The sequence below is a fragment of the Eschscholzia californica genome, unplaced genomic scaffold (assembly GCF_041429995.1).
Source record: "Eschscholzia californica isolate CP2 unplaced genomic scaffold, dmEscCali1.0.p SCAF_3, whole genome shotgun sequence".
In the NCBI taxonomy this organism is placed as follows: domain Eukaryota; kingdom Viridiplantae; phylum Streptophyta; class Magnoliopsida; order Ranunculales; family Papaveraceae; genus Eschscholzia; species Eschscholzia californica.
In genome coordinates, this window is record NW_028238420.1 from 2,206,130 (window position 1) to 2,221,898 (window position 15,769).

Below are 15,769 nucleotides of genomic sequence, written 5' to 3' on the forward strand. Positions count from 1 at the left end.
TGACAAAATGGGTGGAAATCCAAGAAAACTGAAGTGAGACTCTAGTTTTACCTTTTGAATGTCTAGGCGAGATGTTCTTAGCACCCTCATTAAATATGGGTAGAAATCTAACCGATCCTGTGATATATACATTTTATTTTTGATCAATTCTCACTTAGGTTGCTTAGAAATAAAAAATTACTGTGAGAAGAAACATATTTTTTTTTTCATATCAGAAAAAGACAATGGGATGAGAAAACATTGTATTCCTGTGAGAAGAAACATATTTTTTTTCATATCAGAAAATAATCTATTATATAAAACAGAAGGGAAAACGATGACTGGGACAAACATCCTTTTTTAATAAGGGATATTGTCTAGAAGCCCTTCTCAAAATTTAAAATATAGTCCTTCGTAGAAATAAAGTTACCTATTTAAAAACAATAATCCTTTCCTTCTTAGAAATAAAATATATAATTTAAGAAAAATAGAAACAAAATAAATTTCAAGGGTTAAAAAAAGAAATTAAAATCTCTCTCTCAATAAAATAATAACTAATTTAAGAGAAAAGAAACAAAAAATAATAACTACTAATAAAAATCTCTCTCTCTCTCTCAATAAAATACAACAATAAATTTCGTAACATTTGATTGATACAAGTGTCCGTGCCCTAAGGCACGAGATATACCCTAGTTGTTTACTATTTGATAAGTGCGAGAAAGTCTTGGGGCATATTCTAAAGGCGCACGAATTTTTAGCTAGTAGCCTTTTTTACACTAATCCAGGGCGATGACCAAAATTGGGGCGCTTTAGAATATCTCAAATTAAGTTTACAACTATCTATTTCATTCAACCGATTAGGATTTTATGAAAGCAAAGCAAATCCGGTCCATGGGAAGCAAATCACAAGTTTTTGCACTCATTTTTGTAATTAGGGTTCATGGGAAGCAAATCAAAATCTATAAAATAAATTACGGTTCATGGAAACATAGTTTTCCTCTCTTACTGCTTTCTCTTCTCTCTCTTAAGATTCCTCAACCTCCATGCCTTAGGTTTAGGCGCAAGATTCCAATTAATTTCTCCACAATCTTCCTTTCTTTCTTGTTGTTTTTCTTTCTTTAAAATCCTAGTAGGTTCTAGTTTCCATTTGTGTAGGAATTAGAGATGAAGATGAACCATTTTGCTTGGATATCTATACTTGTGGATTTTGAATCTAATTATCTCTAAAATCATAAGTTTCTTCTCTTGTTGTTGATTTGTATGGAAATAAGAGCTGACTATGAAGAATCTATAGTGAGCGAATCATCATAAAAATTTAATGTGAGTTTTGCATACTAAGAGAAGAGTAAAGAGGGAGAGAAAGACGTGTAGGGAAGGGGAACGAGAAGAAGAGATGGAGCGTGATGGTGAGGAGAGAGAGCGCAAGATTGGGAATGAGTAAGAAAATTATTTTACCACCTTTTTGGTGTGAAATCAATTCATACCTTTTTTCCAATGAGAAATTGACTTTCTCACATTTTCTATCTAATCAAACAGTAGAAAATCAAATTTTGTAGGAAAAACAAGTTTTTCACTCTATTTCACATGTATCCATTTGCGACTAAATACATTGGTGTTCAGTCTCATTTTATTAAGATATGATGGAAGAAGCAAAATCATAGCGAAAAACATAATCAAAGAACAAAATCCAGTTGATATGTTAACCAAGACAGTTACTACTTCCAAATTTAAGTATTGTAGTCAAGGTAGCAGATTTTTTTTTTTTTTTGCCTAACCATTGTTTACATAAGTGTAAATCGAAGTGGATTTGGCCGTATGGACGAGAGGACATGTAGGAGTCTAAATCCGTGACGAGTACTTCCCACAAGGCATAGTGGGCGACCGACAACCGGTCTGCCCGCAGTCTTTTATGTGCTCAAGTTATAGTTGACAGGTTCGAGCCTCCGGGAATTCCGACCCTTTGTATCTTCATTGAAATTTTGAGCATGACCTAAGAGCGTTTCTAATGCAAAACTCAAAAAAATCTACTTTTATCTTAGGTGTCAAGTTCTAATTGAGATTCTCACTCCCAGTTGGCGATAATTGAGATCCTCATTTTTTTTTCGTCTCCATTTCAAAAACTTTAAACTTATCTTATTTACTTATGTGGCGTAGTTTTTTTTCGTAAATAAAAGATTAATTATTTAGAAAATATAGAAGACTCGATTTTTATTGGTTGAAAATCAAATACTTTTTGAGTTGGACAAGAAATAGAGTGCCCACTTGAGATATCTCTATTCCACGCTTAACACATCGTTTTAGAGATTAAAATAGAGTGTTGCATTGGACAAAATTTTTAAGAAAAAACTCTAAAAATGACAAGTGACACTCAGAGGGTGTTTGATTTTTGCACTTATTAAGTGATTTTCACTTAATAAGTGCGGCCGACTATTTTAGGTCGTTTGTTTTTCCACTTAATAAGTGAATATCACTTGTAAGTGGGGCCAAAGTAAGTGCAAAAAAGTAGCTTATTTTTTTGCACTTACTTTCTAAGTGCTAAGAAAGACATTTTTATCCTTCTCAGAATATTACCAATATAATTATAACTAAAAAGAAAATCTTAAACGATTAATAAGTAAAAACTCTTTTTATGACTTTAGCGGTGACTTTTTTCCTTCTCCACTCATCCTTCACCTAAGCTTTTCTCCTAAATTTTTTCACATATCATCTTCCTTCATCAATCACGGAAGCACTCAAACTCCATCATGCAACGTAAGTTATTTCTCCTTCATAATTTTTAATTATTTGAGATTCATATTTCCAACACAAAGTATTCATAAACCGTAATTCTCTTGTATACAAACTTGCGAGCATAATGAACTAGTATGAAATGCTAATATGTAAATACTTTAAGGTCAAAACAGACAATTTCTCATTTTTATGACATTTAAAAATAATACTTATAAAAATAAAAATCAAACACTTAGGAGTGATGGAAAACAAACGCCATATCACTTACAAGTATATCACTTACTAATCACTTAGTAAGTGGTAGCAGTTATAAGTGCTAAAAAATCAAGGCCAGCGCTTTGGGGAAAGCTAAATAGTTTCCGGGGTGTGAAGACTTGGTAAAAAATTAGTCAATTTTATTTGACAAATTTATTTAGGGGAAAGCAAAATACTTCTCCACCTCACCTCACTCTCTTTCCACCTCACCTCACTCTCTCTCCACCTCACCTCACTCTCTCTCCACCTCACCTCTATCTTCTCCAATTAGGTCGCTGGCCGGAAAAATTTCCGGCCGGCGACCATTAAAAATTTTTTTTTTTTTTTTTCATTCTCTCTCTCTCAAGAAACTCCGGCGAAGGGGTTTCCCTTCGCCGGAGTTCCGGTCTGTTCTTCAACAGATCCGGTCTGTTCTTCAACAGATCCGGTCTGTTCTTCAACAGATCCGGTCTGTTCTTCAACAGATCCGGTCTGTTCTTCAACAGATCCGGTCTGTTCTTCAACAGGCCAGATCGGTCTGTTGAAGAACAGACCAGTTCCGGTCTGTTCTTCAACAGACCGGAACTCCGGCGAAGGGAAACCCCTTCGCCGGAGTTTCTAGAGAGAGAGAGAGAGAGAGTGAATTTTTTTTTTTTTTTCTTCATGGTCGCCGGCGGAAAATTTTCCGGCCGGCGACCAAATCGGAGAAGACAAAGAGGTGAGGTGGAGAGAGAGTGAGGTGAGGTGGAGAGAGAGTGAGATGAGGTGGAAATAGATTGAGGTGAGGTGGAGTGTTTTTTTTTTATTTCCCCTTAAAATTTATTTCCCCAGAAAATCTCTAAAATTCTACATATTCCCTTTAAAATTTCACAGCCCGGAGACTATTTAGTTTTCCCCAAAGGGCTGGCCAAAATCAAACACCCTCTCACAGTTTCTAATATTGAGTGTTTCATTGGAATGCTCTAACATGGACAGCACGTATCTGACACGGCCAAGTTACATGGGCAGATCTGAAACGCACATTCTATTTTCAGTACACTTCGCGCGAATCCGAATCCTTTTATGCCACAAATTAAACTTCTCCCAAAGATATAATCTTTCCCTCCCTTTACTTCTTCATCTTCCCCCCTTTCTTCTCTCTCTCTCTCTCTAATCGCTGCACATCAATGGACTCCATCTACTCCTCTCTCCTCCAAAGAACCCTACTTCCTCAACCTTCAATACAAAGATTTGCAGTTATTTCCATATTCCAAAAGATCCAATCATCATCAAATTCTGATTCTGATCCTGGTTTAACCGCAATTTCTCAATGTCTTCACTCAGATTCAACTCATGTAGTTGATCAAACTGTTCGTGAAATTTGTCGTCATGTTAAAGATGGTTTTATGGATTTTTCCCGCGGTTTATTAGAACTTCAATCAGCTCTTGAGGGCTGTGATTCTAAATTTGTTGATCTTTTTGTTAAAGGAATTTCTTTTCTAGTTAATTTTGCTTTTCAGAAGAAGATTTTGATTGTGGGTGGGTCTTATGAAAGTCATCATCCTTTTATTAGGGTTCTTTCTTGTCGAATTGAAGTTCAGTCTGAGTTAGTTCAACAAGTATTGTTGTTTATTGTTAGGAATAGGGTAGTAGTTGGATTTGTTCAAGTTTGTGAATTCTTAAAACCCTTTTTGAATTTTTCGATTTTGAGAATACCCTTCTCAGATCATTCTTCTTCTTCTTCGTCGTTTGCCAAGCAATTGGTGTCATCTATAGCATCATTATGTTGCTCTTTTCCATCTGAAGCTTTGCCCATTTTCAAATTGCTGATGGGATGCTTGAAGTTATTTCCTTGCAAGAATGCAATAGTAAGTGAACTTTGAGAATGCTGTTTTCTTATTACTAAAAGTTGCCCCTTTTTTACCTTGAGTGAAACTCATCATCTAGTAATATTATCTAATTCATAATTTGGGACTTCTTTTAGGATTGTAAAGATGTTGTTTATGTGGCTGAATATATGGTGGATGCATATATTGTTGTCGTGAAGAAGGTGGCGGAGACTGGTCTGGTATGTGCTTCAATTTCAATCAAAAAGAGCAATTTTGATTTGTTAAAAAATTATCACCTGTTAATGTAGTTAAATTTTGGATTAATGCTCATGAAATGGGTTGGATTGTTTCTTCTTTTTCTTTGAAAGATTGCTTATTAGGTCTCTTTTTCATTAGCTCATAATGAAAGTATTACTTAATTACTGCAATTTAATCGAATTTGAGCTATAGAAATGTAGTTGCTACTAATAGACCGGATGTTTAGCTCCGTGAGCACCACATATGTATGTATCACGATATTCGTGTGTCTATTCATTAGATGGAATTATGGAACTAATAAATGGGTTGGTGGTGAAGTTATACTTATGATATGATAGAAGTGGTCTTGATCCCTGGTTATAATGATTTGGTGTGGAGATAGAATATACTGATAGTGACGAATCGAATCATTGTATGTGGATGATAATGGTTCATGTAACTTATTTTGTGGAACAGTTGAGTTGATTTATTCTGTTGCAATTTGTTAACAGATGACAAATGAGATTCAATTATGTGGAGTGGAACTGTTGGGATCTCTTCTGTCACTTTGTACTGATATTAACAAGCACCTCAGTGCCAAGGCATCCATTGTTGAACTGTCAAAGCGAATATTGGTCGTCCAAAGAGAGCTGGGTTTGCAATTCCTACCTGAGTTGTCCTCAGTTTTGATATACCTCTCTCTTATTCTCAGTCAAGCCGACTTTGAACATGAGCAATTATGCATACTGAAACTCTCATTGTTTGTATTGCAGTGGAAAAGAGAAAATGGTACGTTGATTTAGTTACTTTTCTGACTAATTGGCTAAAGAAACTACTTTTACCGTGTAACATAATCTTTATCTGGATGGGTTATTATATAATGCGTCTATCTTTACTGGCATTAAACAAAATCATCTTTGTACCCTTTTGCTGCAGCACGTTTTGTGGTAGAATCCAATTGTGCGTTTAGTGAAGAGCTTCTCTTGATTTTCCCAGTCATGAACCATGTCTCATCTCCTTCAAGATCTGTTAAAGCTACTGCTATTGATTTGCTTTCCATCCTGGAGAAGATCTTAATGTTTGTCCCAAAAAGAATGCCTAATTTCCAAGAGCTATCTCAGTCGATCAGCAAACCTGAATCAATTGCATCTAGGCTTCTGCAATATCTCTGGTCCCAGGTTTGTTTACTATTAATGCATCCTCATCATTCATATTTTACAATGATGATATAGTCATCAGAAAATGGGTTCGTCACCCATGTGTGTAAGAGTAATTCACATGCTTACTAAAATTGGCCCTTTAAGTGAACCAGGCTCATACACATTAAAGTTGAGCTTAGACTAACAAAATGACTGCACTTAGCGGTTATGCATTGCATACTTTAAACTTTTCCTATTAAATAAGTTGCTTATTATAAGATCCTTGACTCCTATCATATTTTTGAATCAATGAATAGTTGCTAAGTGCAATTCTTTCTTTCGGTCTTTAGAAAGAGTGTGATTGGAAGTTAATGGCTTATTGGAATAGTTTGCCATCGAAATTATCTTATATTTTTTTCTTCAATCTCATATCCAGGATCAAACTTCACCATCATTTTCTTACTTTCTCCATGTTGCTGCTACCGGTAAATCTGACATTGAAGAGATAAATAGCGATCAAAAGTCATGGATGTCTCAACTTAAAGAATACAGTTTCATGCTGGTTGACGGACAAAAATCTCCGATGTCCCTGTCGCAGGAAAATCATGTAACAGGTTCATTCTGTCCTGTAGTTTAACTTCACAAGTACCTTATATTATGAATTAATTTTAAAATATTAAACTAATTAAATCTATTTTGCTAAGTAATTTGCAGATATTCCATTCTTACTTGCATCTGTAGTTTCCATCTTGGTCATGCACCATTCAGAGGCTAGAAATGCTATACGTTCTTTAGCAGCTGTTGGTCTTATGGATCCTAAACTGGCCCTTCCTATGTTGTTTTCCGTCCTTTTCTACAACAAAATATTCTTGAGCCATCAGAGAAATTCACAAGAAATAGTGGTAAGTTATAGTTGTGTATATGATGCGACAGTTTCAACTTTGTTTGGAGGAAGTGTTTTACTTCATACGTATTTTGCAGCTGGAACTCCTGGAAATGCTTCCTTCACTGGCCTCACATTCTGCTATGATACCATTTGTTGTTCAGACTATTGTGCCGATGCTTCAAAGGGACACAAAACCGTGAGTGTTTAATTCATTTCTTCAGTACCAGTGAACTAATGTTGTTCTTAATTTCATCAGAATTTCGGCTTATAATAAACAAAATTCTTGCTAAGAGATCTTCCTGGTAACTTTTTTCTATTTCATTATTGTTGATCAGGTGACCCTTCTTTTTCTCGTAGTAAGGAACATTTTATAGGCAATCTAATTTTGTGCCGTTGATATTTCAGGGTGTTGCGTGCTACAGCAACTCGTATCCTTTGTAAGACATGGGAGGTTACAGATCGTGTCTTTGGGAGTTTGCAGGTAAAAAATTGATCTTCTAGCTTAGAGAAATGACAATCTTCTTGTTAGATGTAATTTGGAGATATAAATAGTGAAGAGAAATACAAAACTTATATAAAGTTTAGATAGTAAGGCAATCTATTATTTTCTGGATGATTTTTACTGTATGTATTGAGCATGCAATTCTTTCTTGTGAATCTTGTCTATCTTCTCGAAGCTGAATAAACCAAAAATAGATAAATGAAATATAATCAGAGGTTAACCAAGAAACTGGATCACCCTAGCAGTAGCGAATAGTAAAGTGAGGAATATGATGAGATTCATTTGAGCGTTATATGCTCCTCATTACTTTGGTAGAGGATACTAGGTTATTTGCTATAAAATTAATGCCATTCTCGTGGGACAGTAAATAGTAAACAGTAAAACTCATCGATATATTTGTCAATCTCTTCAAGAGATCCTTCTTATCGGGGTTTTCTTTCTTTTGTGCTTAGGGAATTCTGCAACAAAAGGCCTTTCAGGAATTTGTATATGAAAAAGACATCTGTATAAGTATGGCTGCTTCCGTTCATGATGTTTGCAGAAAAAATCCTGATCGGGGTGTGGACCTTATCCTTTCTGTGTCGGTAATTATATTTCAAAATTTTATGTTTTTTTCCTTTCCTTTACCAACACCTGTATTTCTTCTTTTTACCGCCTTTTCTGTAATGGATTAACAGGCATGCATCGAGAGCCAAGATCCTACTGTTAAAGCTCTAGGATTGCAAAGCTTGGCACACCTCTGTGAAGCTGATGTAGTTGGTAACTATTAGATATTCTTATCAGCTTTTTTCCTTATGTGTGGTTATCTACTTTGTACTATACTAAACGGTCAATAGAAATTCATCTCTCCTGCTATAATACTTTACCTCATCTCATCTGTCTGCTACTATGATATGTTTCCTTATCCTTCAATCTGCATCAACAAATTCATCTCTCAAAATATATGCTACATAAACTTTAAGAAGTCATTAATCATCTATAAGTGGTGACACATGTCATGTATTCCCCTCCAGTAAGTCCTTTATAACGAGCTTTCTGATATTTTGTTGGAAATAATGTCCCTTCCAGATTTTTACACTGCATGGGATGTGATTGCAAAGCATGTGATGGATTACTCTACAGACCCTATTGTTGCACATAGGTAAGACTTGAGTACTATTTTTCTATCTGAGTTTGGTAAAAGGCTTCCTTTCCATTGTTTAGTAATTTACTAAATTTACACGTCATTTCGTTATACCTGGTTAAAACCATCTTCAAGATATCTTAATATGTCATACTGAGCAGCTGAAATACTCTCTAAGTTACAAGTTATGTGACTGTTGGGTTTCCTGATCAGCATCTACTTGTCTGTACACTTGTGGTTAGGAGTGGACACATGTTTGGAGTCTCGTAACCATCTGAGACAAATTTTATTCGTAATGACTATCATTACCCTCTGTGCAGCTTATGTATTCTCTTAAGATGGGGTGCGTTGGATGCTGAAGCATATGCAGAAGCTTCAAAGCGTACTCTGCAGATCTTGTGGGAAGTTGGAACCTCTAGCCACCCCACACTCGGATGTAAATGGACGAAGGCACGAACTTCGGCCTTCGATTCTTTGACCCAATACGAGGTACATCTGTTGCTTAGTTTGTTATGCGATTTATCTTCTTTGCAAATTCTTCTTACTAAACAACCACTTCTGCTAACATCTTTTGCGGGAATTCCATGTATTTCCTTCTATTGAGAAGGCCTCAAGAGTTTAATATATGTTCTTAATTTCTGACTGTGGTAATATTTCTAGGTAGAGCATATTAAAAAGAATATTTCCGATTTTAGCGAAAGGAATTTGGAGATGCTTATTTCTGAGGTTAATCCTGATGTGCTCAGAGCTATGGAGCAACTTCAAGCCAAGATAATTACATTTGAGCACATGTAAACTTCAAAAATTTTCTATTGCTCATTTTGTTTAAAGCTTTCCAAAAGCCTAGGGATTTTTACTAGTTAGCCATTGTCATTCGCACAGCAATCGGCGAAGACTGTTAAAGGAGAAAAGAGTTGCGGTAAACAAGGTTGAGAAGTTGCTGGATGTCTTTCCTCAGCTTATATTTCGATCAGGTATGGAAGTGTATGTAGTTTCAATAATTCTTATGATGGTCTTTCACATTCTATCTAGAGGGAATGAAACTGCGGCTTCTTCCGTGATATAGAGATCTCCTTGGAGGTCATAACAAACAGAGATAGACGTTTATGGAAGAAGCCTAGGCCAACAAATCCCTGGTTTTGTTTGGATGAGTCCAACCTTCTAGAATGAGGAAACCAGTCTGTGCACTTTAGACAAATTTTCTTAGACTTCACCACTTGGCCAAGGGTTGGGTTTGGTCCTCGGATCAAATTGCCACTCTACTTGTAACAACTTCTTGATGGCTCAATTCAACAGACCATCTACATAAATATCTCTTTGTGTACTCAATAACTTTTCAATTGCAGGAATACGAACCCGTAAAGCCAATGAGTTACCTGGTGCATCTCTATTATGCCGTGCCTTCAATCCTAAAGAACTAAGTAGCATGGGGAAAGCTGAGGTATTTGTTAAACAAACTTTAAGGAGATGCATAAGTGGAACAATAAAGTTTCACCTGGGAGTTGAATCACTTTTACTTTAGTTTTTACTTTTTAGTTGATTTTCTTATCTACTACTCAGGAATTACCAAAACTGCATGCTGCATATGAAAATGCTCTAGTAGAAATTGCTGACTCTCTCCAACTGTCAAGAAATATTCTTGTTGCTCTGCTCTCATTGCAATCATGGAAACAATTTTTGCAACGTTGGATGAGGTCAGCCTTAATGTACCATGATGGCAAAAGTCCTTCCTCTGTGTTGGATAAATCTGCAAATGCTGCTGACGACATTCTTAAGGTTTGGTCTCCTCTTATATCTTTAACTTGCACTTTTCAAATTAGCTCATTTTTCACCAAAAAGTTGTTTCAAGTCGTGGAACTAGCTTTTTGGTATTGCTATATATATATTCTTGTATTTAACAAAAGCCTAATATTCTAAGTTGTATGACATTTACTTGTAAATGTAGATAATGAGAAGAAATGCTGAAGGGTTACTTCCGCGGTCTGCTGAGAATATAGCACTTGCCATTGGTGCTTTGTGTATGGTAAGAATCTGAATATGTTGGATCTAGGGGTGGGAATCGGTCCGGACCGGTCGGTATCGGACTCTAACTTCATCGAACCGGTCGACTCGGACATAAACTGTTGGTGACCACCTATTTACTCGGGCGGACTCGGACGGTCACTCTCAAGAATTCTTTGTCCATTAACCGTCCAAGACCGTTTATTTTACCGGTCCAGTCGGACACCGGACGGTCTCGGTCCGGACTTTCCAATAAATTTACTTAATTCAGAACTTTATTTTTATTACCACAAACAAAATTACTTACAAATGAAGATGTTTAGCCAAGAAATCAAAAGTAAATATAAAAAAGAAAAAACACAGTGGATCATCATTTGACAAGATATAATTAAGCCATGCACTAATGTTTGGTCTTCCAGAGGACTATATGACTATAGCCAACGATCATCATATATTCATATGTCTATAAAATTCAACGATCAACTTCTAAAAATGAGGACAGTTTAGTCGGTCAACCTATTCGGTCACTCGTACCGGTCGGTCAGCGGTCGGTCCTTCGACATAGAATTTTGACCGTGACCGTCCGCCAATTCTTTCGGGCCGGTCGGACACTGACCGTTATGACCATCGGGTGTCCATGGACACTTTTTATCTCGGTCGAACGGGTCGGATAGCGGTCTTCCGGATCTTTTTCCCACCCCTAGTTGGATCTACTTCTCAAACTACATGTATTCAGTGGTGAGCATGAACATACACATATGCCATTTTTTCGTCAGAAAGATACAGAGATATACACATATATAACTATATAGATCATATCGTAGGAACTGCGAAGTAGTTATTTTGTATATTGAGTTAAATTCCTTTGGAATTCAAGTATGTATATCATGTAATTGTTGTTAAGCACTCTAGCTGCAATCACAGTTCTGCTCTAGAAGCCAATATCTTCACAATGGTAGTACAAAGCAAGTACTATTTCTCTGATATGATTTAGGGCGCTGTTAAGTTTTTTGAGTATATCAGTTGTTTTAGGTCATTTTCTTTTAGTGTGGAAGCGGTTGCATAAAATCTGGATAATATACTAAAGTCAAGTTCAAACTGAGTTTTGGGTTTCAGCTACATTTTTGTCGGTTCTGTGCTTCTGCTCATTTCATTGTACTTGGCTATGTTCAGGTTTTGCCTCCATCTGCCCACACAACAACAACTAGTGCCTCAAAATTCCTACTGAAATGGTTGTATCAGCACGAGCATGAATACAGGCAATGGTCTTCAGCAATTGTGTTGGGGTTGGTCTCGAGTTGCTTACATGCAACTGATCGCAAGCAAAAAATTCAGATTGTTACTGGACTTCTAAAGGTAAATCTATTTCGGTAGAACTATCTGATACTCAGTTACTCTGTAAGCATAAGAAGCAGAAACTTACTGATGATATCTGCTTTCAGGTCGCCTGTGATAGCAAAAGTTCTCTTGTCAAGGGAGCTTGTATGGTTGGCCTCGGTTTTGCTTCTCAAGATCTTCTTACCAGAATTGAAGCTTCTGATAGTCATAATACTGAAGAAACTGGCGATTTAACGGAAATCAATTTACTAGGCAAAATCATAAGGGCATTCTCCCTCAGGCTAAGCCAACTGAGTCCGTCTTCGGCAAATGCCCTCAAAAGCCTTTGTAAATACGTATCAATGGATACAGATGATGTGGACACAGAGATAGGTTCTCTGTTTCCATGCGATGATAGCACTTACTTGGAAGAAGATGTCTGGGGTGCTGCAGGAGTTATTGTGGGTCTAGGGAATTCCGTTACTGCAATATACCGAGCTGGGGGTCAGGACTCTGTGATCAAGATGAAAGCTTTGCTTACTTCGTGGATTCCACATGTGAATCCTGCCGTTCAGAGTTTTTCTGTTCGTACAGAATCTGAGACACTGTTATCTGTTGGCTCATGCCTTGCACTGCCCACTGTTGTATCATTCTGTCAGAAAGTAGAGCTTATCGATAAAGATGAAATAAATCATCTAGTTACAGGTTACAGGGAACTAATTTCTGAACTTGTATCTGTAAAGAAATCTGGTATTTTCCATCAGAGTTTATTGATGGCTTCATGCATCGGAGCTGGAAGCCTACTATCATGCATTTTGGACGAAGGGGTTCACTCTATCAGTACCAATGATGTGAAAAGTGTACTTGAACTATTCCAAAAATGCTATTCAAATCCCTACCCTTCCACTGTGCATTTCGGTGGGATGCTTGGAGTTGTTAATGCATTGGGTGCGGGTGCAGGGTCTCTCATGCAGATCTCTTCCAAGCCTTCCACGTTGCCGACTGGTCATAGAGAGATGGTAAGAATACTTTGCGGTGTTACCTTGTTTCAAAATTTGTAATTTTTCATATCTAACTGTGTGTTTTTTTATTCACAGGAAGCATCTTATATCAGAGGCCCAATACTCTCAAATCCTGTCTGTGAACCACTCTCCACAGCCTTGATGCAAGAGATGTTTTTAGTTGCTCAAGATTCTAAAGATCAGCAATTGCAAAAATATGCATCATGGGCGATTTCATTTCTTAGACAACGGTGGTGCTCCAGGGAACTTAACTTTGTGAAGGATAGTTCTGGGAACAAAGAAATGCAATCCAAACCTGTGTCACAAAGCTTTTCAGAGGATACTGTTGTCTGGCAACTTTCCACGTGGCTAAGGGATATTTGCTACTTAGAGGTTAGCTTTCTCTCTGAGTAGCTTTTATTAATGTGAGATGAGATGAGAATATGATTTGCTTTTGTAGCATACTGATTCTTGTTACGTGCCGCATCCCCACATATATTGGTTCTATTCCCTTCAAATACACGATTTTAGAGGACTCTTCTATATGATTTCTCTAGATAGGTGGCACGATTGACCTATTACACAAAATAAGCTGCATCTTATTGTCTATTAACGAGGTCCCGCTTGTGCCCGCATGTGAAATGGAATTAATCAAGAGAAAAATATCTGATATTCTGCCTCTTGAAGGAAGAATTCATTTCAAAATTTGTAGTCTCTACCTGTCAAAAGGCGTCTCATTAGGATCACTTGATTAACTTACATTTACATTTTTACGCATGTCTTAGCTTGATAGCAAGTGCTGATTAGACGTTCATTTTTATGTTTTCTCAGGAAGGTTCGAATGCTCATGTGAGTACAGTTGAGACTGTACTAAGGTGTTTGTCGTTAGCTCCCAGGTTGCCATCTTTGGATTGGGGAGCAATCATTAGACGTTGCATGAGATATGAGGACCAAGTTTCTGCAAACCTATCTCCAGATCAAGCTCTTAAGACGGGAACCCTTAGAGAAGAGAGCCTGCAGTTTGCCTTCGCTCATGCAAACCAAATTGATCCTCTCTTATATTTCTTGGACGAGCTCTCTGATCTATCCAGATTCAGGACTCTCGAGTTAAACCTACAGACTCATCTGCTTTGTCATCTGGAGAATCTGATTAAAATATTCTCAGGTTCTAGGCTGGAAAAGCTATTTGATGACGTAACTGACTATTTCAGTTCATCAAGCTCTTCCTACCATATTTATGATTCAAATCAGAAAAGCATGTTACGAGTTTCATTTTGGAAAGGTATGCATGGGTGCCTCTATGAAGCTTCTAACGACTCCTCAGAGTATACAGAAAACATGGAGAAGTGCATGGAGTCATTATTCAGTTTGCTACCTGCTCTTCACTTCAATTCCAGCCAAAGAGAGGACCAAGCAAACTCTGTGAAAGAGTGGTCGGATGCTATTAGATGCATGGGGAGGGCTCGACGAGATTGGTTAATGGATATGTTGGAGGTATTCACATATATCCGCCTAAACACAACATCTCACAGTGACTGCCATATTTTTCTTTTTTATCAACTGCTCAAGACATCTGATCTTTTTGTTGTGAATTGGACAGGTTTCGGAGTGGAGTCAAATACAAGGAGGCTGCTCGAATGATATCGTAAAAAGGATTCAAGCAAAAGCTAAATTAGTTATGACTGGTTGCATTCCATTAATAGAGCTAGGAAAGCTGAAATCCTATATGCTGAATACAGATTTAGATGGTCAGCATACCTCACCATCTCTTTTCATAGTATATTGAATTCCTACTTGTCTGCATATTATAGTTCCTTATCCTCATAACCTAGATTCGGGAGTACTGAAAATTGCAGGTATATGGGATGCGCTAGTCGAAGTTGTTGCAGCTCTTCAATGTGCAAATGGAAGTACTAGAAGACAGTGGCTTATTGATGCAACAGAGATTAGCTGCATTACAAGATATCCTTCCACGGTATGCTTCTTTTATCAGTTCAAGAATTATACTATATATATGTGATGAAATCCAATGCTTGGCCTAGATGTTGGTGTGGAAAGGGAGATATCATCTCGAATCTTGATTTCCTTTTCCTTTTTTCTCTTGTCCAAATTGAATGTTTGTGTTTGTTACTCTCTTTCTTCCGCAGGCACTGCAGTTTATTGGTTTGCTATCGAGTTCTTGCTGTAAATATATGCCTCTGCTGATAATTGATCGCGCCACAGTGTTGAACGATTTACCTGTCACCCTTCCTTCTCTTTTATCCAACAGTAGCTGGAAGGTTGTAGCAGAACCCGTGGTTCAAAATTTATGGACATCGACGGAGCGTGTCTACGAATGGGCAAAATGTTTAGAAACCAGTGGCGCTGGCAATGACACGATTGGCCAGCAGCAACATCCAATTGATAGAAGTGAAAGTGCAATGGCTGCTTTCATGACTAGGTTGTTGCACGCGACATCAATGTCTCTGAAAGACCACTTGCCTCTTGATAAGCAATTGAAGCTCGCCAATATGGTGGTTCCTTGAACGAATTCCATTTTCAATTTCTCCAGGCTTTTCTGCATCAAGGACTGCTAGCTGATTCTTGATCAACGTCGAGATACAATCTCATTGACCCAATGCTTGATCAACTAGCAGATAGAGAGAGATAGAGCTTCGTCTCTGTCGTTTGTTGTAAAATGTAACTATTTATGTTAAATTAGTTACATCATTTTGTAAATTAAACATATTTATATTGAGAGGAAAAGAAAGAGTTGATCAATGAAGATCTTTGATATCGTTTAGGTCTGGAGTAAGTTTCCTGTCCTCTGCTG

At 37.2% G+C, this 15,769-nt stretch overlaps 1 protein-coding gene across 1 annotated transcript; it reads left to right on the forward strand.

The window, feature by feature from the left end:
- Positions 1-3,882: 3,882 nt before the first annotated feature.
- Positions 3,883-15,739, forward strand: RST1 (ARM repeat superfamily protein). Its single transcript, XM_086666691.1, has 24 exons — positions 3,883-4,790; positions 4,907-4,990; positions 5,501-5,777; positions 5,925-6,166; positions 6,564-6,741; positions 6,842-7,029; positions 7,109-7,209; positions 7,419-7,494; positions 7,968-8,099; positions 8,193-8,274; positions 8,584-8,656; positions 8,959-9,127; positions 9,299-9,429; positions 9,521-9,612; positions 9,985-10,079; positions 10,199-10,414; positions 10,584-10,661; positions 11,813-11,995; positions 12,082-12,975; positions 13,054-13,350; positions 13,789-14,451; positions 14,558-14,705; positions 14,814-14,932; positions 15,105-15,739. The coding sequence occupies exons 1-24, from the start codon at positions 4,110-4,112 to the stop codon at positions 15,480-15,482; spliced, it is 5,577 nt and encodes a 1,858-aa protein (XP_086522817.1). The 5' UTR covers positions 3,883-4,109; the 3' UTR covers positions 15,483-15,739.
- The last annotated feature ends 30 nt before the right edge of the window (positions 15,740-15,769 follow it).